Genomic DNA, 24,158 nt, shown 5'->3' on the forward strand with positions numbered 1-24,158 from the left:
TATATTATTGCTTCTGGATCTTTCATAATGCACAAATAAATCATCCCATTGCGTGCTGCATTTTTACAATAATGTTGCCACTAAAATTCTAAAAAATCGAACTCACGAGAATTAAAAACACTTTTTACATCAGACTTCGGGGGTGACTGCAAGGTGTTTCTACATACAGTAGTTTCTCACCCTTTGCTTTATGCGTGAGCGAGGGAATTTTAGTTTCCATACAGTGTGTATGATTTGAATGTAAAGAAACCTGATGAATAATTTTAAATGACGTGAAAACAAATCAGTCGTGTTACATAATGGGGACCATTTGTATTGATTTTAAGGAGGAGAAAAATGGTAGTTTGATGCAGATGATGGGAAGGACCTCGTAATGACAAGCGGCTCAGATCTGCCTGCTGCTTTTAATTGTCCGTCAGTGAATCGGACGTCAGGACCACTTACGTTCAACAAAGGCCCAACGCGACCAACGGCGACCGACGGCTAAACTCCAGCCGCTTGTCAGACGCGGGGGGAGATACGGCGAGCGCAGTCCCTTCACCGAGTCGCTTCCTTGAGCCTAGCTTCCGCTCTATTTCCCCCGCTGAATAGGACACAACATGGTCGAGACGGGAAGAACCGGCCCCTATAAATATTAGCCTTGGAAACGCTGCAAGTGAGAACTTGGCTAATGGATTAGGGTATCGAACCCAAAGTCACCGCCATCAGCCACAACGCACACATTAGTCATATCTGATTTCTTTCTAGATTCTCCCCCACTAAACCTAAATGCAAAAAAACTGACTAAAAGTAAGACTCCGTGTTTTGCACCTCTTAAATCCCCTACACACCAACTCACAGCCAAACATGCAATACCAGTTCATCCTGGAGAAATGGTGAGATGTAAAGAGATGTAATTGACAGTAATTTAGACATGACGCTGATGTAACAAATTCCTTTATGTAACACGTCATGAGAAAGTTAAAAGATAAAGGTTAATAAAACTTGATAGCTCACACTTAGCAAAAGGCAACTAGTTATAGCTATAGTACCAAATAGCTACGTAATAAAACTTGTGGCTGTTTTAACTGTATTCTCTTAAAGCAGAGCAAGACAAGCACACATTTAAAAACGAGTGCATTACTGTAGTTATGATTTTTCTCCAGGTTACTGCAAACTCCTCGTAGCCGCATGTAGCGATCTTACAGTACGAAAAACGCTCAGAGCCACCCACGCGATCAGTGTTTCCAATCAAATGCATTGCAATAAATGCTTATTTAGTTACTAATCTCCAGCTTTCATGGAAAGGACAATACAATGTTTGCTGCACCATTTGCACTTTGAATAAAGATGAGGACCATGCGGAACTCCTCTCACAGCCACAAACAAGTGTTATGTTGGTTCGTCTTGGAAGCTATTTGTGCGTTTGTCGAGGGAACAGTTTTTTCCTACTTAACCCCAAAGATCAACAGATTGATATTCACTTGACTGATATTTATGCCCCCCTCCCCCCAGTTCTCAGCCTAACACTATTTTAATGCCCCTGTTTTACGACCATATCATAATGAGCGTGATGTTAATTTGTAGTGTTTTGCCGTTTTTTGTAAATGTAAGGAAACAAATATACATTTAGCTGATACTTTCCTCCGAAGCAGCTTAACAATTATTTACCTATTTATACAGCTGGGTAATTTTATTGGAGCAATTTACGCTAGGTATCTTGCTCAAGGGTAGTACAGTTGGAGGTGGGATTCAAACCTGGGACCTTCGGGTCCAAAGGCAGTACCTCTAACCGCTACATTACCAGTTGCCATAAATTAACATGCTCCAATAAAGACTACGTCTAAAAATCAGTTCACACATTCAGTACACCAAGGGGGTGTTTCACCAAGCAGCCACCTTTCACTAAAAGCCTTTGCTGCCGATTGTCCAGTATAAATATTCACAGCAATTGAGAGCAGGATAGATCCCCCCCCGCAGCATTTATAAAGTTTTGCTGTCGCTCTGGGTTACTGTGTTTTGGCAAATTGTCACCACACATTGTTTTTCATTGTATCAATACATTTCATACAAAAGCCAGCTTATATTGTGGCTGAGTTTCTAATAAGTAACATTAAAGATGAAATTCACACACCATCAGTAATCTACCTGAAAATAAAGCACAATCAACTTTTTGCTGCAGTAATATTTCATATATTAAGAAGCACTAACACACAGGCATTTCCCCCGAGCTGCTTAAGGCTTCTGGGTTATGTGACTCAACCCATGTGAAGTACATTAACTGTTTTAATATGAGTTTGTCCTGGATTAGTCATGTAAATCATTTTCCATGGAAGTGGTTTTGGAAATTTTAAGAATAATGTGATGAAGTTCCACTTTACAGTTCAATTGCCAACCACAAAAGTGCACCGGGTGAGAGAAGAGCGACACATTCCAAACAATACGGGGCAATTATAAAATCTGCTGTGCACGCCATTACAATGCACTGTGACACAATAGCACCCCACTTGGGACTTTGTTCTCCAAAGCAACCAGTTGCCATAAATTGATAGGACCTTTTTGTCCCCGAACACTGAAATATATGTTTGGAACAACTCGCATTGATCTGACCCTTTCTGAACACAGATTTCAGGGTTGGTTGGGGGGGGGGGGGGGGGGACAAAATGCTAAGCAAAAAAGAAACACTTTCTCACTTTAGGGAATATACATTTCAAATATTAGTCAAAACCCAATTTATATAATCAAAATATTTGTATCTTTAGAAAATTTTTGCCAATTTCAAACTTTAGTTCTCTTTTTAAAATAATCCACCTTGTTGGACAGAGACATGGTGAACTCCCAGGATCTCACAAGAACTTTCATACAAGAAGAATGAAAGTTGTAAATTCTGTGAGGTATTTGTTACAGAATCCCACTACTGATGTAATACAGCAAATAATCTGTATCACTGACTCTTTAATCATTTATTGTAGTTAAAAAAGAAAGAAGAACATCTGTATTTACAAACACCATCTATGGCCAAAATGTTAAAAAAAAAAAAAAAAAAAGAAACATCCATAATATGATGATGAACACATTACAATGGTATGTAAACAAGATTGTTTTAAAATTAATTCACTATCGATTCATACATCTTTGACAATACTTAAACCGTTATTTGGTCTGATGTAAAGCTGTATTGAAAATGAACAAAAATGTTGAACGTTCGGTAATGCTTAGCTTCAACACTTTACTTGACTAACGTAGATGGGCAGAGGTAGTGTACTTCGACGGCTGATCCGGGATCAGTGACTGCCAGTCAGTCCGTTCACACAACACTGCTTCCTGTGTGCAGAGCTGTTACGACACAGAGCGGCTCAAGTCAGAGCTATTCTTAAATTACTGCACATCATAAATGACACACAACCCTGCAATGGCCACCCCAATACACAAAATAAAAAAATGAATGAATGACTGATTGGCTATGACCCATCCATCCAGCCATCCATCCATCACCACTTCTCCAGTGCAGGATTGTGGTGGTCCAGAGCCTATCCTTGAAGCACAGGGTAGGAGGCAGGGTACACCAAGTATGGGAGACCTGCTCATTTCAGGACAATTTCTCTCTCACACACATGCACTACATACAGTTTAATCATGACAAAAATGCACTCATACCCTTGCAAATATTTCTCAGGTTTTCATCTTAATCATGTGAAATTAAGTTTCTTTTTACATTTAATGTCATTTAACTACCTTGTTTGATTGTTTTCTGGAGAGGAAGGTCATCTGTTTGCTGGTGAACACCTTTTGACACATCATTCCCATCAGGCTCCTGTTTAATGAGGTTTTGTTCCAGATGTGCATCTGTGAGCTGAAAAGAAAAAGTCCATGATAACCAAGGTTGCAGATCAACGGGACACGGTACCGAAGGCTTCACCCGTACGCAAATGTATCGTAAGGTAAAAAAAGATCCGTGATCTCAAAACTTTTCAGAGTGATCAGAAATGCATATGATACCGTCATTGGAATATTTATGGGTCTGTATTTGATGTCCGCAGAAGCTAATCCAGGTGTGGCAGGAAGGCAAAGCGGAGGAGAGATCTCCATCTGAGACACTCTGAGTGTAAAAAGAGGAACGTTTGGTGACAAATTCATTGGTCAACACAACCACTCCGGGCATGAGAGCTGATGGTTCGAGTGTCATCCTCTTACTGGGGATGCTGTACATGACACAAGGCAGACAATGCTGGGGACACGTGCTTGCTGGAACAGTCCACGTCTGTTGCATCCACCTGGCTTCTCATTGTAACGAAAATCTGAAAAACGGTCACAAAAAGTGATTTTGGTACTTTCACAAATTAAGCTCTATTTTGCATATAAACATTAACTGTAATGATGTAATTTAAGTTACTCCTGGTTATACAACAGGTTGTTCTTGCTGGGATAACTTTATGGGGTTGAGACCCCAGCAGTATTCTGTCTTTTCCTTCAGGTCTGTTCACAACTTCTCACATTACAGAACCAAATATACAATTCCATGCAATTCCATTTCCAAATATAAATCACAGCTGAAATAGATTTAATATTATAGCTATTGATTCATTTAGTAGACGCTTCTCTACAAAGCGACTTACAATATTAAGCTACTTACTGCAATTTACACATTTATACAACAGTACTTCACTGTAACAATTCATGGCGAGTACCTTGATCAAAAGGTACTGTGGGAGCGTGTTCGAACCTTCACACTTTAAGGCAACGGCTCTAGATACTATACCATCTGCTGCCCCAATATGCTACAAGGAGTCAGTTACAGAAACACTAAATGAAGGGGGTAAAGCCACTTAATAAAGGAACCTGCTTTGAGTACAGCTCCTCCCACTGTGTGTCAGTATTAATTATAATAGAACAACGTTGCCCTTAGAGGCTGTGTCAGAAACTAAGTGCTGAGAGTAAGAACATACAGAGTCAAAGACCGAATCCATGTACTTGGTCGAGGGAGACTGGGAGTTGGTGCGTCCGTTGCCGTGGGCAGGATCCGCGCTCCGAACGGAAGAGGCGCTCTCCTCTGGGAGACTCCCCGGGTCCAGAGGTGAAGGAGATGCCTCCTGATGATGGAAGAACCCGAGGAAAGGGACTGCCACACCTTCTCCGCTGATTCTCACATCATTTGGTACGGCAGCCCTGTTCCATCCCGGGTAGCTGTTCACCTGTCTCTGAGTACAGATGGCACAAAACAACAATGGCAGTAATAAAAATATATCTCATCACTGAAGACTTAAAACCAGAGTTTCAAAGGAACATCTGTGCGCCCTGGAGGGAGCTCTCAGTCCTTAATGGACTGGCATCGCAAAATAGTCGGGATTTTAAGTTACATATAACTAAAAACTGTCGAAAAGGTGACGTACGACAATAACTTGGAATGGAGTTTTATATTTAATGACCTTTAAGCCTTTTGACAAAAAAGGCTGAATCAAAGGGAAATGGAGAAATAACTATTGGCCAGGAGTTGCGGGGACGTTCGAAATAAACGACGTCATCATTGAAGGTGTGGGAGGAGAACTTCCCCAAGAAGTGGTGCAAGTGCTGGCTTCTTTCTTCCAGGAATTCCCCCCTGCAACGTCCTCCTGCAACGTCCTCCTCCAACAGGGCCAACCTGCCCCGTTCGGGCCACAGCTGAGAGAAGCGCGCCGAAGAGTGTGAAACACGAGTGACTCTTACCGGCAGAGTCTGCTGCCTCCGTAGCTCGTTCTCAGTGGACATCAGCAGGAGTTCGATCTCCTTCACCCGCTTCTCCTTGTCAGGGTCCTCATCATCATAGTGTCTCTGAAACAGAGAGCGTGGATAAGAAGAACACTCTAGACTAGGGGTGTCCATGTGGCTCACCTGTTTCATGTAATGCAGCACGCAAGAACATTAAAAAAAAAAATTAAAAAAAATTATCCAATATTATATCTAAAATAAGTACTAAAATTTCTATTCATTTAACTGACACTCCCCCCAAGCCACGTACATCATTACCCTGCTTACAATGATGTACCCATTTATAGAGTTGGGTAATTTTTACTAGTGCAATTCAAGGTTAGAACCCTCCTCAAGGGTACTACAGCAGGAGGTGGGGTTGGAACCTGTGACCTCGAAGCCCAGAGGCAGTGGCTCTAACCACACTACCCTAGTACTCTGAATTGCATGGCAGTTTAGGTGGACACACCCTTGACCATACACCACACCTATATAAAAAACTATAAAAATAATGTCCCCCCCCCCCCAATATAAACAATTATGATTGTCACTTCTGATTTTTGCACTTGCAGTCCTCAAACCCGTTCACATTAATAACTGTGGGCACAAAAGAGTTGAACACCACTGTTCTGCAATCACAAAAAAGGATTACTTAGGGAAATAACAGCAGTTGTTACATTCATTTCGTGAAATGAAACTTTCAGGTTCCTACAACATAGAGCAACCTGCTACCCCACCTAAAGAAATGTTAATTACACGATATAGCTCTGCCACTGTAATGGTTTCTCACGTGAAGTCGCACTGTTTTACAACTGAAACATGTCGATATGCCTTACCTGTATAGCAGCTGTTCCCGGTTGTGGAGCATTCACCGCATTGACATATGGGGTGGCAGGTAAGGGGACCTGGGGGGGGGGTGTCAGAGAGACATAGAAAAGACATGACACAGGTAAGTCCAACGCAGATCTCAGTTGCTGCTAATATCTGAGAAGGAAAAAGCCCAGCAGATATTGTGAACAAGAACAATGGATAATCTATTCCAGATTTTAAAAAAAGAAAACACCTTGTTGCACACAGTATGTGTCAACATGCTGAAAAATCCTCATGTACTTGGGGGGGGGGGGGGGGGCAAAAAAAGACTATTATTATAATTACTTGCAAGTACAAAAAAATAAAGTGTCTGCTGGGGGTGTTAAACCTGTATGAAATGTGGCTGCCAACCTGGAGAGTAAGAACAGCTCAAAGAGGAGGGCTATTAATGGGCTGTCAGGGTCAGCGCCCGTCTGGCAGGTAGCGGAGCGACAAATAAAAGCGGAGAAGAAAGTCACCGGAAAGTGCTTCAGAGGTGATGTAAGCCTGGGGAAAATACTCAAAGATAACTGCTGGGCAACAGTGGGCAGATGCGCGAACCAAAGACATGCTGGCACTGGCCTGGGCTGAGATGAAACAGAAAAACGGCACTTTGCACACAAAAAGTTCAATGTGGGCTGTAAGCATCCTTCCTGTATCAACAAAAACAACCAAACGAAATCTTAAGAAGAAAAAAAAAAATTGGACACCACATTTGGGTTGCATAATATTGCAATCATCTGTCTGGAAACCCTGTGGTCTTAGGAACCAAGGAACTACATCTCTAACTCTCCCATCCGAGGAATGGGATTGTGGTTTAGAATGACTGGGGGTCCTTCCGACCAGGAGAGGCAGCCAGATGGGTCCATAAAGTTCCGGAGAGCGTGACACATGCACAAACTGGATCCAAGCAGTCTCAATATGGCACAAAAAAGGGACAACCCTAAACCATCATTTGCATCCCATGTTTCAGCCCATCTACCATCCCGAGTAGACCATCTTCCAGAAACACACTGCCCCAGTCCAACTTCTACAATTTTCTTGAGGATCATGAGAGTAATCTGGGAGATCCTGAAGACAGAGCTGCTGACTTTCCACATGGCAATTCCTACCACCCCACTTCAGTCCCCGACAGCATCCGCCTCAGGCGGTTTGGCTTCCATGAAACCAGCAGGAATTGCAAGAATTCCTTAGAGAAAAACGGTGTAAAGTTCCTGCTAAAGAACCTCACATCTTAAACCTTCTCATCACTTCAGATCTAACTCATCCAGCTACAGAACTGCCAGCTGAGAAGTTTTGTCTGTGCTTACATTTTTTGTCCGCCTGAAGGTATCCATGTTTTTTTTTTTTTTTTTTTAAAAAAAAGAAAGCACTTTCCAAATAAGGCTTATTTTAAAATGATGTCCAAAAGTATTGCTTTTAAAGCACTTAATCAGTACACAACTTAAAAAAAAAAAAAAAAATATTAAAAAAAAAAGTGTGGTCCAACCACACAGCAAGTTCTACATCGTCTGGTTAGACCACTAAAAACCACCTCAAAGGGTTACCTCCTGACAAGAAACCTTCTAAAGTCTCCAAATAAGTTCAAATAAGAACCAAAGACCTCTGAAAGGCAATTAATGAATAAATACTGAGGACAAGTCAAAAAGTATCTGCCATAATTTGCATTTGACCCCATACTGTACAGACATTTAATTTTTTTAAACTCATCCTTGGAGAATATCATCAGAACACTCAAAGATATTACACTGACAACCATTGGTAACACTGTATGCGTGTGATTTTTCTCTACCCGTTTGGTCCTGTGGTACAGCGGGTAGTCTCTGTCGTTGGGGCACTGGGTCAGGACCTTCAGAGGCGGAGGAGTGCCAACGAAACCGAGCACGTGGTTGCCCCCGGTGTAGTTCACAGCTTTCTGCAGGTGCTCCTTCTTGGCACAGTGCTGCAAGTAGCCTTCCTGCTCCACCTTCCGTCGCATCGTTGAATTCCAGTGGTTCTTGATGGCATTATCTGTCCTGTTGTGCAGGTAGAAAGAAATGTGCTCATGACGTGGAGGCAGGGGAGGTGACAGTTTGTGCACATGGCACCCTCACCAATTACTGCAGAAGCTTCGTTATTTCAGCCTTTAGTTAGCTATCGATTTAGGGGACGCTGTTCTCCAGTGAACTAATTTTAAGATGTTTACAATTACTTACACTGCCTTTAAACACTTAGCTGATGCTTTTCTCCAATGCAATTATTTACATTTATTCATTTAGCTCTATTATGACAACTGGGGGGAATTGAACCTGCAACTTCTGAGTCCAAAGGCAGCAGCTTTAACCGCTACGCCACCTGCTGCCTTAGACATTATTGACCATTTGCACAGCTGGGTACTTTTTGCTGAAGCAACTGACTACACTACCTGCCCCATGGCATTTCCGTTGATGGGAGACACATCAGCTGTACCCTTCGCAAAGGTGTACAAGAGTTGCACAAACGCTCCTTACCTTCCAGGAAGCAGTTTCGCAATCTCCGCCCATCTGTTTCCCAGTTTTTTGTGAGCCTGATAAATGATCTGGTCCTCCTTCTCAGTCCAGGAGGTTTTCTTCACCTCGGGATTCAGGTGGTTGTGCCAGCGTTCCCGACACTGCTTCCCGATCCGGCCTTTCAGGTACTTGGCTATGATGGACCAGCGCTTGGGGCCATACTTCTGGACAAGCTCGATGACCTACGGGGGAGCGAGACATTAGTCATTAAACCAACTGCGATGACCCCGCTGACCGTCGTGATTTTGATTTCGTGAAGCTTTCCTAAGGACGGTGCTTTTAGAGCGCTGTGGGTGAGCGGAGCTGTGGAAACTAACACGTCGGGTCGGCGTACCTTCTGATCTTCTTCTTTGGTCCACGGCCCCTTGACGAGTTCTGGGTTCAACACCTTCTGCCAACGGTGGTGGCACTGAACATCGGTGTGCTTCTGACAGAAACAGACACTTCCCGCTGATTTCAAACTGCGGCTTAATCAGCACAACAGTGTGTTTTTGTTACTGACGCAACGGAACACCAAGTTCAAAAGTGCTGCCGAATACTCAACAGGGTCTTAAGCGTCAAACTCTAAATGCCAAGTCAGGATTGAACTCTAGGCTCCGGCTCCCCGTGACCCCGTATGGGACAAGCGGTTCTGAAAATGTGTGTGTGGTTTGTCATATTAAATATATAGCTATCTTAAAAAAACAGAAGAGATATGATAGACACTTTATTACAGTATTTAGACTTTTAGCAATTTATGGCACTGTGAGTTACATTGTCTATACTTTAACTGTTTAGCTATTGATACTCAAGATGTGATCTGATCCCTGAAATGAAGAGTTCTTACAGGTAGGAAACTTGCAATAAGTTTCCAGTCTTCAGACCCATGATGTTCAATAAGTTTCTTCAACTTCTCATCCTAGACAGAAATGTTTCAATAAACAGATGCACATGTAACAGTGACCAAACATTGAATTCCATCCAACAGACAATAGACCATTAACACTAACTCGCTTTCACACATCACATAGAGCTCAGTGTGAGTTTTCCCTCAGACCCTTCAAGGCGGCCTGCGTGCAGCCAGCAAATATAATCATGCAGGTACCAAAGAGACCAGGTAAACAAAGAGAATGAGGATAAATCTACACACGGGTGAAGGTGCCAAAACGATTCAGATCAGAAGCACCAACAAAGTGACCAGCAGTTACTTGGCACCATCATAACCCAAGTGGTGTGCATGCAGTCACACTGATGACACTCATGAGGTACCACAGCAGTGTAAAATCCAACCCCCACCCCCACCCCCACCCCCACCCCCACGCCTGCCCTCACCTTCGCCCTTGACACCCCGCCCCCCGGCTTCCTGCTTACTTCTTCACGGGTCCAGCGGCTCTTGCCCACGCTGTGTCTCGCGCACTTGGTGGTGGGTCCTCCGCTGTCACGCTCGTTCAACTCTTCATCCTCCTCGCTGCTGCATACGCTGTAGAGCACAGGAGGGTCCGCCGTGAGGGGGAAATGGAGCACAAACGAAAATATACAGTGCCAGCAAAAACAAAACCGAGAGTGAAAAAAAACAGAAAGAAAAAAAAGTTGTAAATCTTGTACGATCAGGTGCTGAGCAAGAAAGAATGCAAGGCACACACTGCCGCAGAACTGGCTCTGAGGTTTGTGGTTCCCTCCGACAACTAAAATTGTGATTATTTTTTCCCCAAAAAAGTTGTGAGGGTCGGATCCTGTTTAAGTGTTGCTGAGCAACAATAGACAAAATAAGCCCAGTAGTGTATTTTGCTTTTTAAGATCAACAGTAACTCAATTTCTATGTTATAATTTAAGAAGTCTGATGGTGTATATTAATTAAGAATCGGATACTGTATTTATTGGAATGCCCTGCTAGTATATGTTGTGCAGCAGTCCATAAGAAATAAAGTGAATTACAGAAAAAGTGAAACCCTAACCAAAATGTCAGTCCAGTCCAAACAATTAATGCATTTCATAACTTTATACCGAAGATTATGCATTTTTATTCATTTTGCAGGTATTTAAATTATTCAGCTCGTGAACTCTTACTTCCTTTTCCACCATGCCATGCCCATGGTAAACCAGTATACATTCCAAAATAAGAAATATTCAGAAAACAGTGCACAAATAAATTTCCAGAGTATTTTTAGCAACGTTTGAAAAGACTGGTGCTACAGTTTTTTTGGTTTCTGGATGATTCGCCCCTTTTGAAGATGAGCGCAAGCAACACACACACACACACACGTGCGCCACATGGCAGCTACCCTTCTCACACACAGAGGCTCCAAGAGGAGGGTCTCTTAAAACACTTAATAAAAATGCAATAAAAATCTTTAAAAGATATTTCTGCCAAATATGACGCGAGAGATTCTTGCAGCGCTGCAGTGACCGAGTGACGATGATGATGGGATGTTAACAGAGTATCGAAACGAGTATGTATTGTTCACAACAATATTCTAATAATTTGCAAATATTGTTACAAAGTGACACCCAAACCAGACCTGCACTTCTCACCCGTCTTCCAAATAAACTTTTTTTTTTTTCCCCCCCTCCTTTCTTCCTTTCTTCTCTTTTCTCAGGCTGCTCATGATCATGTCATGGTTTCCCACCATGTGCACCTGCTGCTGCTGCTGCTGCTGCTGTAAGCGAACCCGCGTTTCGCGTAACAAACGCGCTCTGGCAGGGGGTGTCGGGGGCTGGTGGTGGTGAGGTGCAGCGGGGCGGTGTCGCCGGGTCCAGGTCGCCCTACCTCCGTTTGAGCCGCTGAGCCATGGCCACGTGCGGGAAGGTGCGGGGAGCCGCGGGTCCGAATCGCCGGAGTGGATCTGCGCAGCAAAGCAGGTGGCGCGCGCTTCGCTCGTAAATGAGGAAAAGCGCGACAAGAGACGCCCGTAAGAAGAGCGCCTCCCCCCCCCCCGCCTCCCCGCGCGCACAGTGCGCGCTCCCTGCGCTACTTCAGCGCGCCTCTCGGGCTTTACGCAATAATGCGCACTGGAGAGGGGGGGAAGCCGCTTTGTGGGAAAACGGCTAATTTCATGACATAACAATCCGCATCTTCCAGTCGCTCACCAGTGCAGGTAATTTTAACTTTTTCAGAAACAGAAATATACAGTATATATTATTATATATAGTCAAAGAATGTTCCCATTTTGCTAGACCCCGGTAAATATTACTGTAATTACTACACTCAAATTATTAGTGAACCGGCCAGTGCACATGATTTCATGTTTCGCAATTACTTAAAAAAGTTCAAACTTAGAACCCAGAAGTCCGACCTCACCGGTGAAGACGGTAGCAACGCAGGTAGTTTCACAATAAAAAGAAAGTGCAGTCACCAGTTTATTGGCAGCGGTTTTACTCGGATCAAACTAAGCGTGCGGCATTCTTATGCTACACAATATGGAAAACATGATGGAAAAGGGCCACTAGATGGCAGGATGGTCGTGTGCGCGCGCGCTATTCTACAGTACCCTCACCAAAGCGAGTAACTGCACCGACAGATGGTCCTTGCCTTTAATACTCAGGTAAATTTACAGTGCTAGACAAGTTTACCAATTTCATCTTCCCTGGGGTTTTCGCATTTATGTGGTATCTTGAGTTCAAGTGGAATTTCACCTTCAGGTTACAAAGGAACATCCCTAGCCACTACGCCACCTGCTGCCCCAGTAATACAAGACTGCTCTTTACTGCTGTTATAAGTTACAGAGAAAAGACCAAAGTTTAAAAATTCCTCAGTTGCAAAGTCTTCACCTTAGGCACAAATATGACAGATTGTACTACTCCCTTGGTAGTGATGGTAGTATTATGATTAGTAGTTGTACTACTATTAGTTATCCCTCCTGTCCTAATTCCTTCCTGAAAACCAACCAAATATCAAAAAACCAGACAAATTAATCCTCCATTAACAGTTATTTCCAGAAACTTTCCAAGTTCAGTCCAAAAACACCCTAAATGGTGCCTAAGAAAAAAAAGTTGTGCAACACACCGGTAGAACAGTTAATGTTTATTTATTTATATATATATATATATATATATATATATATATATATATATATACACACACACACACACACACACACACACACACACACACACACAATAATTATGCTTTGATAAAAGTACACTTACCATGATAGCATGCATGTACTGGCTTCAGGCAAAAAAGGTGATGGCATTAGGCAGAGGAGTGGGAGGTAGAGACTGATGAGAGGTGACATTTTCAGCTCTCGCTGGTATTTGATCTCTCTCAATAGTTTGCACTGTGCTTTTAGACAAACCTAACAGAAGAAAAACATCTTTCACCCTGCTCTGCTTTAATACTTCCAACCTTTCGAGGCGCACCGCAGCCGTTTTCCTTTCCGACCTTTTTTCAAAAATACACCACTAAAATAAGTGAACAATTACATAATGAAACCACGATGACATACAAGACGATGGAAACGTGGAGAGGTGGACATGCAAGTGAAGCAGCAGAATGCCGGGCCACAAGCAAGTGTAGGTAGGTACCCCAGTGTATCTCAGTCTCTTTCGGGGCAGCTTTCAATAATATATCAATAACAGATGGCACACATGAAAAACTGGACATCAGGAGACTGAATGTCATGGGATGAGTGCAATTAAATGGGGTAAGGAAACATTCAGGCTATACATAATCTTCAGAAGTACAATATCTTACTGTGCCATGGCCTCTATATATGAGATGTATGATGCTTTTGAGGAAACCACCTGGTAAATGAATAAAAGTACACTACACAGACAAACATACATCTGATATTTGGAAAAAGGTAGAACTTAATTAACAATGCAAGTATACATACTCTACAGCACAGTAATTGGCATTAAAGGGATGTGAATAAGCCACCACGTCAAAAAACAGGAGGAAAACGGTAAAATAATGTGGCATAGAATCAGTCTAAGTTATGGATTCAGCACAAACATAGACCTAATCTTCTGATGTTCACTAAGGAAATGGATGGGGTGGTATATGACCATTTGGAAAATAGTTAATCTTTATACAAATTTATTGAATTCCCCATTTTATTGATGTACACACTTCTTACATGACTGTCGAAATATTTCATTTTAACATTGTTGTGTTGAAAAACCTTCATTACAACAGCCCTCAGTGAAATGAGGGACCACCATAAAAATAGATAGTAATAAAATCAACAATGTATAATATTCTTTACATGGGACAGAAACCCCTTGTGTTTTCATCATATTACTAGTGTCATTTTACCTTGGCTCATATTGTGTAGCACACTAATACCACACAACAGGAGCAGACAAAGAACAACAGTATTCCATTAAATACATAATCCAAGTCATGTGCTTCGCAGGCACACAGTGGTTTTATACAGAAAATAAATCAGACATTTCGCCTAATACACAGTATCTATGTGCGTCATCTTTTAACTTGAATGCAAATATGTTTGTAGTGCCCACTTCAGTAAAGACCATTACAGACTCATCTGTATCCCCAAACTCTGGTATCTCTTCATAGTCATGTTTAATAATCCTGCAATCTCTCAACATTCAGTTTTTACAGATCTAGTCATGAACCAATTCCTATACTGCCAAATCACAAAAAAGTTACATAACAATTAACCATTTTAAATGTTCATGTAACTTGTCAAATTTTGCCAAGTTAATTCTAATCAGTTAATGTTAAAATTACTGTAGCTTCAAATATATAGAGCTGATTAAATAAGTCACAGTGAGTCATTATTGAAATATCGGTTTTTCAAAAATAAATTTATGGTCAATATCAGAAAATAATTTGCATTAATATTTCAGCTATGAACTTCAGGTACAGAAGTCTCCTGTGAACACTGAGAAAATAATCTTTCTACAGGGAATTTCAGAAGTACCCTTAGACTGAAAGACATTACCAAGTCCAGGGACCACAACACCTGTTTTTAGGTTTTCACCAAACAAAAAAAAACCAGAACAGCTGTTGTCTATTCCCATAAGTACATTAATTTTTAAACTAACCAGTTGTCACTGAGTTAGGTCTGAAGCCTTCACTGATGCATTAATGCCCATCAGCATAAGGGTAGTTTCCATCCACGATCCTAGCGTCGGCACGTAGAAAGGTGTCCAACATTGACTTTTTTTTTCTTCTTATACATCTTTTATGTTACATTATTCTTCAAATATGCAATTAAACATTTTTAATTCCTATAATGTTTGAATTCACCTTGAAAGTTAATATATTTTAATTTACTTTAGCAGCAACAAATAAAGATTAACATACTATAAATAATTTAAGTGATATTCTAGAAGTGGTGGTATCCATTCATCGTGGTCACTGTGTCTGAGTCTTTTGGCGCATGACCAAGGAGAGGATCCCTCTCACATGTGATTCCAGTCACTCGAAGGGCCCTTGGGGTAAGATATGATGGATAGATAAATACGTAATAAAAACAGACTCAAGTCATAAAAACGCTAAACTTCAGCCGCAAGGTGAGAAACGTTAACCCTGGTACCACCATCGACTAACCATACTCGAACACATCAGATCTCACCTCTTTTTTCGGGTTCCTTCAAAGAAGAAATATGCACCCAGAAGGAATGACTTAAAAAGGAGGAGAAAGAAAAGCATTGCACAAGTGTATTAAATAGGGCCGAGGACATCTGGGTTTCACCATACCAAATGAGCTGTTGAAGTTTCAGTTCCTATACAGTAGCAAAAACATTTGTCATAAGTTATAAAAATACCGTGGCACATTATGATTTCAGAGACAGCTGGTGAACTGGATCAGCAGTGAACTCTAGGAACTGTCAGGTGATTTTTACTTACAGCTACAAATCCAATTCCTCCCTCAATGGAAGAAGCCCACTCAAAACTCAGCCTCTGAGTAACAAATCCTCCGAAGGTTGGCCCGAAGAACGTCCTTTGTGAGCAAAAACGCAGCCCCGTTAAAAAGCAGAAGTGTATCATTTAAAGTAACATTTGCTAGTGGAAAGAAATAAATGGCTCATGAAAATAACCATTAAACACAAAACAAAAAGTAGAGCCTAGACAAGTATAAAAGTGAAGTATTATTGCAAGAAGTGTTAAGAGTACACTTTCACCAAGGGGCCAGCTGAAAAGAGGAAGCGAAACAACGCCTTTAACCAGACAAAACCACAGCAGGCTGGACTCGGGTATAAGGATACGCACCCAGTTGACCAGACTGCTCCGAAGAGACCAGATACCAGTCCCAGAGTACTCAGACCTTCCTCAAAGCCATTCTCACTGAAAAAGTAGGTTGAAAACACTGAGACACCGCTGGTGTAGAAAGGGCACTTTGCCTGGAGGCTGACCGCAAAAGAAAATAATTACTCACTAGGCACAGTTGATGATCTCAGGGAAGATGGGGATACCAGTCAGTCCAAGTGAAAACCCAATGATGGTGAGCATAAAAACAAACAGCCATAGTTGCCTGGAGGAAGGAAAGGAAAAACACTTGATGCCACACACGTGCATAGGACAAGCTCAAAACTGATGGGGGGGGGGGTGACTACAAACCCACCGAGGGATGTGAAGAATAGGGGTTGGTCCCAGCAAACAAAAGCCAACTGCTGTTCCCAGACCACCCAGGACCACCAGCCACTTCCTTACAGACTACATAAAATGACAAATTAGCACTTTGAGAAACAGAACAGCCACAAAGCACCTTACTTTATGCAATTTCAATCTAAGCCGTTATCTGGACATTACAAATAAATCATAACAAAATGTCAGGTTTTTTTTTCTTTTTTAAAAAAAAAAAAAAAAAACCACACACCATTGCCTACTTTCCATGTTTAGATGAGCCAGATTAAGTAATTCTTGGGCACCTCGTATGAGGAGTCTCTCACACACACACACACACACACACACACACACACACAATTTGGGAGGGGAAGACACCCACAGTGTGTGAGAAAACAGCAATATGTCCATACATTACTTGGGTGTCACCCAAAACCCAACCTACAGAAAAGGTTTTTTTAGATATTTTTAGCTTTACAACTGTCTTTACTCTTCCAAGAAAATTAATTTCTACTTACAGGAAACTTGTCACTCACAACTCCCAGTAAAGGTGACGAAAGACAATAAGGCAGCGAAACACCAAGCAAGAGAAGCCCAACGTAACCAGCGGAGAGATTAAACTGCAAATTCAAGATAAACAGCAAGTGAGCAGCGTGTCATGGACATTGGGTTCTTAATAACTGAAGGCTATTGAAGATGGAGCTGAATAATAGATATGACCTCAATCATGTCAACTTAAAGATATGAAGTCCAAAGATCAATAACGCAACAAAATGAGTTCTCAGTAATGACGATTATGATTAAAGTTCATCGATTACGAAAACAGCAATAGTTCTTCTAGAGTGTCAGTTTTAGTTTGGCACGTTACAGCCATTGGAAGGTTCTAGAAGGCACCAGAACATTATGGAAAGTACCAAAACATTCTAGAAAGCTTCAGATCCTAAAAGGAACTGGAATATTTGGTGTTGGGAACCTGGTGCCAAAATTTGCAATTTTCAAGAATGTAGAATACAGTTATAAAAACTGACAGAGTATGAACTAATGACAAAAGTGTGATTAATTAACTGAATGGAAAATGCAAACACAAAATGGTGACATTGTGTGATTACAGCTGTACAAGAAAGGCTTGTCATATATAGTCAAAGGAATTTCATCATACATATGACAGATGTATTACACAAATATATAATCCAGGCCATGTAGGCATTACAGTGGTTAAAGCCTCTTTTTTTATCTTTAAAAAAAAAAAAAAGGGTTACTTTGGGGAAAAAAGCAGCAGCTAAATGAATAAACATATTTTTGGCACAAACAGTTAAGCGTGAGAATATTTATTGTCAGGGGAATGTGAAAATGATTCATTTTGCAGATTACTGTTTTTACAAAACCTTCTAGAATACACAGACACACCTAATAAAATACAGGAAAAGCAGTGTTAAAATAAGGATCAGCCATACAAGGATAACACAAACAAGTCAGTCTGCCATTACCTTCGCCACTGCAAATATGGCCAGAGTTGCATCAATGAAGCCCAATCCTGAGCTCAGAGTGAATATGACAAAACAGAGGAGCAGGACTTTTGGGTGGATGAACAATCGAACGAATGAGTCGTTTGCAGGGGTTGCTTCTGGACAACAAAACCAGAATTTTTAGATCAGCTTCATTACACTAAGCTTTTTTTCTTGATTGTGGATTAAGCTACTCAGACAGATTTCATTAAAATTGTCCTCAAGTTATACCTAAAGTAATCAAAGCAGACCAGCTGACTGAATGGGTACATTACTGCAGGTATGATCAGAATCAACACCCTCATTGGTGATATAAATTAAACAAAAAAGCAGCACTCAAACAGCATCCAAAGTGCTCATCAGATGCAAATTAACAGAGGATATTGTATTTAACAGAAGAGCTATAAAATATACTTAAAGGTAATTAAAAAAACTTGGAAATAAAATTAGAAATAAAGTAAGAATTTGCAGTTGCACTAATCAAGAATGCAATAATTAGCAACTGTATAACACAAATAATTAAGAGGAGGGAAAAAAAAAAAAATCTTACCTAAGTGTGGTAAAATACACATGTTGAATGGGACCATTAGAAGGACAAAGCACCCTAAAGCCATAAATGGGACTTCATATCCAAATGACTGATACAAAAGTCCACCCATTGGAGGTCCCATTATCAAGCCAAGTCCAGTAAAGACTTCCAAACTGCCCTGTTTAAAATATGTCATCACACGTTCAAATTCAATCCAGAGAACACAAGGAGGTCAACTGCCAAGACCACTACAATTAAGCGCAAAATGGTTTGACATTTACACAAATGAATTGAAAGCATGTTTCCACTATAGTTAAACAAGGATGCAAAAAAAAAAAAAAAAAAAAAAAAAAAAAAACCCACTTACCATAACAGTTGCTATATTACTGGGAAACACCTTTGCAATAACAGCAAAAGAGGATGTCATTGCTGCTGAAAAGCCTATAGCATCTATAGACCTTATGAGAAAGCACATTATTATGAACGGTGTTGTTCTATGACATCTGTCAAGGAGACTTTTTTTTAAAAAAAAAAAAAAGGGGAAAAAATTAGAAACTGTTGCCTTACACTCATTAACAGGAGGTAAATGGCTGGAAATTATTCACACACACACATATTATACACACACACAGTAAACTTTGTTGGCTTTGGAACTTTAAAACTATAGTAAATGTCAAAACTAAGTGTGTAACCATATGACTTTGAAATAATATTTAAGCTTGCAGCAATTGTAAAATGTAAATATATTGCATATCATCACTTCTTTGATTTGTATACAAGGGGAAAGCAGACACACCCAAAGAGAATAGTGCATACTGACGACACAAACAATCCTGAAGTGAGCATAAACTTTGGCCCAATCTGCACAATCTGAAAGCAAACAAAACAATTAAGGAGACAAATTCATTAAGGGAGTCAATAATTTACATTGCAATGTATATAAAAGTAATGATACCTATAACAGGGGGAAAAAAAAAAAAAAAAAAATTTTCTCAAATATTCTCTTTTCTTGTATTTCAGCCTTATATTACAAGGACAAAGACAAAGTAGGTTACCAGTCTTTGCATTTTGTCCTAAAAACACATCTTTAATTCTATTATCCAGTACATAAAAGCAGAAGTTTTGATGTCATTTATCCACTGTACAATAAGGCAAGTGAGGTGAACACGAATGACACGGGAACGACAGTACTTACATATTTACCGAGGATTAGGGACGCCACCAAATTGCACAAAGCGTAACATCCAAATATAAGACCAATAACGGTTTGACTCACACCTTTTTTTTCTGCCTGTGAAACAAAGTACCAGCCAAAAGTTTCATAAATGACAGCCGTGTTATAATTTTAATATCTATTATATAGAATTAGTAGAAGTATATAAACTTTTTATAAATGAACAACAAAACCATGGCAGGAGGGGGAAACTCATGACAGATTTCCAATGTATGACACCCTTTGGTACAAGTTATTTTGGGAAATACATTCCTTCACCAATATATTAAACTATTAATGACATATTAATGAAAGTGCAAACAGGATGAGGGTGCTGGGACATGTTACCAAAAAAAAAAAAAAAAGTGAAGCTGCTTTATTCCTTTGTCCGAAGTACACATATGAAGAACAAAATTCAAGGGATTATTTTTGTAATGAGAATTTTTATAAAATATGTATTTTAACTTTGCTTTTCATATCTGACATTCCCTAAAAGCAATAAAGCAGCACTGTCAGCTGCATACTAAACTGAACATCTACCCAGTCGTATGACCCCATGTGATGCTGCTGACCAGGTTATCCCCCTTAAATACCATGGTACCCAAGAACAAGGCCCTCACAGTGCAGGAGGACAAAGGGGAGCTATCAGCAGTGCCAACAAAGGTGCTTTATCTGTCACAATCCCAAATAGACGTCATGATTCACATAGTGTCAAAATTAAACCCATTAAAAAAAATTACCTCATTAGGGAAAAATGGCCCTAATATTGAATAGCAGATCATGGAACAGAAATTTACAGATGCCATGGAGATGAGAGTGAGGACCTGGTGCCTGGACATCCTCTGGGATGGTGCTGTGGACCCTTCCACCGCATCCAGGTCTCCTTGAAATTATAAGCAAAAGAAAGATGTCTACATAATGGCACGGTGGCACAGCAAGTAGTGCTGCTGTCTCACAGCACCTGGGTGGTGCGAGAGGAAGGGGTTCGATCCCTGCTCAGTCTGTGTGGAGTTTGCACGTTCTCCCCGTGTCTGTGTGGGTTTCTTCCAGGTGCTCTGGTTTCCTCCCACAGTCCAAAGACATGCTGTTCAGGTTGCACCATAGTGCGTGAGTGACAGAGACAGTGTGTGTGTGTGTGTTCCACTGATGTATGGATGAGTGACCCAGTGTAAGTAGTGTATCTAGCAGTGTAAGTCATAGGTGTGTGTGTGTGTGTGTGTGTGTGTGTGTGTGTGCGCGCGCGCGCGAAGTTCATCATTGGAAGTCGCTGGAGAAAAGCGTCCGTGAAATGACTAACTGTACTAAATCATTAACAGTTCAGCGAGATCAGGGGATCAAACACACTGGAGCCACGAGATCATGAGGCAATGGTCATTTTGGGGATTTACCACATTCCCGTTGCGGTCCAGCGCTACGCAGCGGAGCCAAGTGTCCCGCGGAACTTATAGTTATATACAAGTAACATCATCACCTTTCACACGTTAAACTTTCCACTTTTCTCGTTCTGTTGTGTATCTACGTGTGTTAAGGTGAAAAATAATCAACTGACAAGAACGAAGAGGAAAAGTGGTGGAAGGATTCGGTTATGATAAAAGTTACTTACTGTCAGTGTCAGTACCTGCGTGCTGGATGTTCAGGGAGGCCGTGAAGCGGCGGTCGAACCCAGGTCCGTATTCCTCGTCCATGGCGCCGCACACACCCTCCGCACCCGACGTCCTTCCCGAATAATTTAATTAAAGTGAGCCAAACGCCGCGAAGAGGTTGTCTTTTTGTCTCCACTTCACTCCACCACTGGCATTGCTGCCTCGCGGCCACTCAGGAGCCCCCGGCGCTTTCCGCGCGAGCGAGGCCCTCGTTTCGCGCGCACAGTCCGCGAGCGCTAGAATGTTACGTAACGGAGCTCACCTGCGGCACGTGGAACGCAAACGCCCGCTCGACACGTGAGAGAGACACCCGCGTCAGCAGGTAACTGCCGCACAAAGCGCACCTTCAACCCCGCCGGGCAGGATCCGAGCGGCGCGCGCCCGGGCCAGAGTTGCGCTCCTTATAAGGACTTCCGGGAGCGTTGCGCGTTTCAAAGTTAAAGACCGCAGTCTTCGGTATCGCACCCCGTGTTATTCATAAAGAACGGCGCGTTTCTGTATTTTGGGATGGCAGAAAGATGAATAATGTTTCCCCGAAAATAAACATCTTACTAATTCATTGTGTAGCTCAGATGAGTAAATGTACTGTTATTAGAATCAGGGTCTTTTCAACGGTGACAGAGGAGCAGGATTGGAACCAACGGAGCAGTTATTCAACAGTATTCTTAACCACAGTCTTGCCGGAACGCACAAAGTTGTCAGTTTCAGTTGTGTGTGTGTGTGTGTGTAACCAGCGCACTGTGCCTTGTCAGCTGTAGGTACCGAGAACATAACAGTAGAACTGAGCACTTATAACCCAACACACATACATTTCTGAACCGCTTGTCCCATTCAGGGTCGCGGGGAGCCAGAGCCTAACCTGACAACACAGAGTGTAGGGCTGGAGGGGACACACCCAGGATGGGACACCAGTCCATCACAAGGCACCCCAAGCAGGACTTGAACCCCAGACCCACTAGAGAGCAGGATCCAGCCCACCCCCCCCCCCCCCAACACTGGAGAGACAAATTATATGTCTTGGAGCATTTGGTATACTGTACATGTCCTCTCTTACACATTTGGATGTAACTAAAATGAGCATAAAACATCAGGGAAACTGCTGTGTTCCTGCCACAGGTTTGTTAAAATTATTTAAATGACACATTGTGATGCATTTTTATACCATTTATTAAGTTCTTAACTTGGGGTTTATGGATGGGCTTCAGGGGGTCTGTGAAGAGCAGGTTTGCATTAAAAAATAACACTATGTAACTAAATAAAAATCAAAAAATAAAAAAATATTAATTTGCTATTAGAGTCTATAATAGACTGTGAAGGTAATCAAGATTCAGTGTGATAAATTCACAAACATTGGAATTTAATTATGGACATTTTTCTAGGAGGGGGTCCTTATTTTTCATCATATTTTTTAAATGGCCTTAACGGACTTACAACTGGTTTAAAGACATGTTTACTTTTTAAAAAGTGACTCAAATTACTAGCAGTGACACTGAAACATTAAGTCAGAAAAAAAAACTCAAGAGATACAAATCCTGATGAAGCATCACAACAAAGGGTCAACATCGAATCAACATTTATTTAGCACTTCTCCCTGCAGATGATCCTGAAAACAAAAAAAAAAGGGAAAACAGAAATACAAATACATCTTCTAGCATATGCAATAATATTTCATCAAAATTAAATCTGTTTTCCAGCAGCAGACATACCCATAATCAGGCATACCTAACAATGTTTTTTTTTAAAATATCTACAATAAAAAAGGGAAAAAGTGCATGTTAAGCTTGAAACATGTGTAGAAACAGGCATGATTCTCATTTTAGTTTTTATCATTCTACTGTTAAAAACAAAATATTTTGTAAAGCAGATTCTGCTTAAATGGTGAAACTGCAAAGTATTCATATAGGTCAGGTCATATACACAAAGTCAACCGTTGATCATAACATCTGGTCATTTTATGGTTGCTTTTTTGTCAGACTGAAGAATCATACTTGTAGAAAAAGTTAAATTATTACCATGTAACACTCAGCCAACCATCACAGGTGACATTTCCATAAATAAACAAACACTCCATATTGGCATTTTCACCAAAGGCAACAATCTATATATTTAGTTATAATACCAATAAAGTCTTTTTTAACCTCACAAATTACACAGACAGTTATTTTGACAAACACTTCCTGTGCTACTACACTTGAACACACAGCATGTACGTATGTACTTCTTTCAGTTGCGACACAAGTTGTCTGGAGTAACACCTGATGACAAGCGGTGTCTAATAGTGCCTTCAGCACACAAGAAAAATCTTTTCAAATAATAAACGTTTCTACAAATGAACTGTTTAGTGTAAGGATAAAAAGTTCTCACATTTTTCAAATTACCTCTAAAAGTGCCATTAAAATTAGACATTCTTTAAAACGTATTGCACAGATAAATGGCTGATACAAGGTAAGCCTACATAGTGTAGCCCTATAATGTTTTTTAATCTCATATGAACTCAGGAACACTAAACGAATGACTTTAGGTAAAGCATTTCAGATACTGTACAGTCAATCTGTGTGTCTACATATGATTTAAACAAAAAATGCATGTAAATCTCTCCCGATGACTGTCAGTGATGATGATGACTAAAAAGTACTGCAGTGATTGTTGTCCCATTGTACAGCATCTGAAAC

The 24,158-nt window shown here is 41.0% G+C and overlaps 2 protein-coding genes across 8 annotated transcripts; both read right to left on the reverse strand.

The window, feature by feature from the left end:
• Nucleotides 1-3,102: 3,102 nt before the first annotated feature.
• Nucleotides 3,103-14,523, reverse strand: LOC108921906 (transcriptional activator Myb-like). 3 transcript variants are annotated; one of them, XM_018731653.2, is made up of 14 exons: nt 13,206-14,523; nt 11,827-11,902; nt 10,431-10,539; nt 9,907-9,978; nt 9,415-9,507; nt 9,042-9,262; nt 8,345-8,567; nt 6,540-6,608; nt 5,683-5,787; nt 4,926-5,177; nt 4,174-4,277; nt 3,979-4,078; nt 3,715-3,832; nt 3,104-3,315 (listed from the first exon to the last, which is right to left on the reverse strand). In XM_018731653.2, exons 2-14 carry the CDS (start codon nt 11,847-11,849, stop codon nt 3,287-3,289), a joined length of 1,518 nt encoding a protein of 505 aa, XP_018587169.2. In that variant the 5' UTR covers nt 11,850-11,902; nt 13,206-14,523; the 3' UTR covers nt 3,104-3,286. The 3 variants fall into 3 exon arrangements, with proteins under 3 accessions (XP_018587179.2, XP_018587169.2, XP_018587188.2); XM_018731663.2 differs by lacking the exon at nt 13,206-14,523 and having other exon boundaries at nt 3,103-3,315; nt 9,415-9,504; nt 11,827-11,979; XM_018731672.2 differs by lacking the exons at nt 3,104-3,315; nt 3,715-3,832; nt 3,979-4,078; nt 13,206-14,523 and having other exon boundaries at nt 4,180-4,277; nt 4,951-5,177; nt 11,827-11,979.
• A 251-nt stretch (nt 14,524-14,774) lies between these two features.
• Nucleotides 14,775-21,875, reverse strand: slc18b1 (solute carrier family 18 member B1). Of its 5 annotated transcripts, XM_018731693.1 has the most exons (15): nt 21,749-21,875; nt 21,447-21,559; nt 20,584-20,726; nt 19,826-19,921; nt 19,427-19,500; nt 18,998-19,145; nt 18,652-18,808; nt 18,084-18,220; nt 17,115-17,216; nt 16,595-16,686; nt 16,409-16,504; nt 16,243-16,317; nt 15,880-15,973; nt 15,605-15,654; nt 14,775-15,461 (listed from the first exon to the last, which is right to left on the reverse strand). In XM_018731693.1, the coding sequence occupies exons 2-15, from the start codon at nt 21,526-21,528 to the stop codon at nt 15,356-15,358; spliced, it is 1,452 nt and encodes a 483-aa protein (XP_018587209.1). In that variant the 5' UTR covers nt 21,529-21,559; nt 21,749-21,875; the 3' UTR covers nt 14,775-15,355. The 5 variants fall into 5 exon arrangements, with proteins under 5 accessions (XP_018587209.1, XP_018587220.1, XP_018587230.1 ...); XM_018731704.1 differs by lacking the exon at nt 21,749-21,875 and having other exon boundaries at nt 21,462-21,742; XM_018731714.1 differs by lacking the exon at nt 21,749-21,875 and having other exon boundaries at nt 18,998-19,088; nt 21,447-21,742.
• Nucleotides 21,876-24,158: the final 2,283 nt, after the last annotated feature.

This window comes from Scleropages formosus, chromosome 15, assembly GCF_900964775.1.
Source record: "Scleropages formosus chromosome 15, fSclFor1.1, whole genome shotgun sequence".
NCBI lineage: Eukaryota > Metazoa > Chordata > Actinopteri > Osteoglossiformes > Osteoglossidae > Scleropages > Scleropages formosus.

What these genes read in the sequence shown, in the direction of transcription:
- LOC108921906 (XM_018731653.2), bottom strand. Translation starts at nt 11,849, where the DNA reads ATGGCTCAGCGGCTCAAACGGAG. An exon ending in GCCGCTGGACCCGTGAAGAA is followed by an intron (nt 9,979 to 10,430) that starts GTAAGCAGGAAG and finishes ATTTCTGTCTAG; the next exon opens with GATGAGAAGTTGAAGAAACT. An exon ending in TTATTGCAAGTTTCCTACCT is followed by an intron (nt 9,508 to 9,906) that starts GTAAGAACTCTT and finishes TGTTTCTGTCAG; the next exon opens with AAGCACACCGATGTTCAGTG.
- slc18b1 (XM_018731693.1), bottom strand. Translation starts at nt 21,528, where the DNA reads ATGGACGAGGAATACGGACCTGGGTTCGACCGCCGCTTCACGGCCTCC. An exon ending in GTATGCACTATTCTCTTTGG is followed by an intron (nt 19,146 to 19,426) that starts GTGTGTCTGCTT and finishes TTTAAAAAAAAG; the next exon opens with TCTCCTTGACAGATGTCATA. An exon ending in GTGTATTTTACCACACTTAG is followed by an intron (nt 18,221 to 18,651) that starts GTAAGATTTTTT and finishes TTTGTTGTCCAG; the next exon opens with AAGCAACCCCTGCAAACGAC.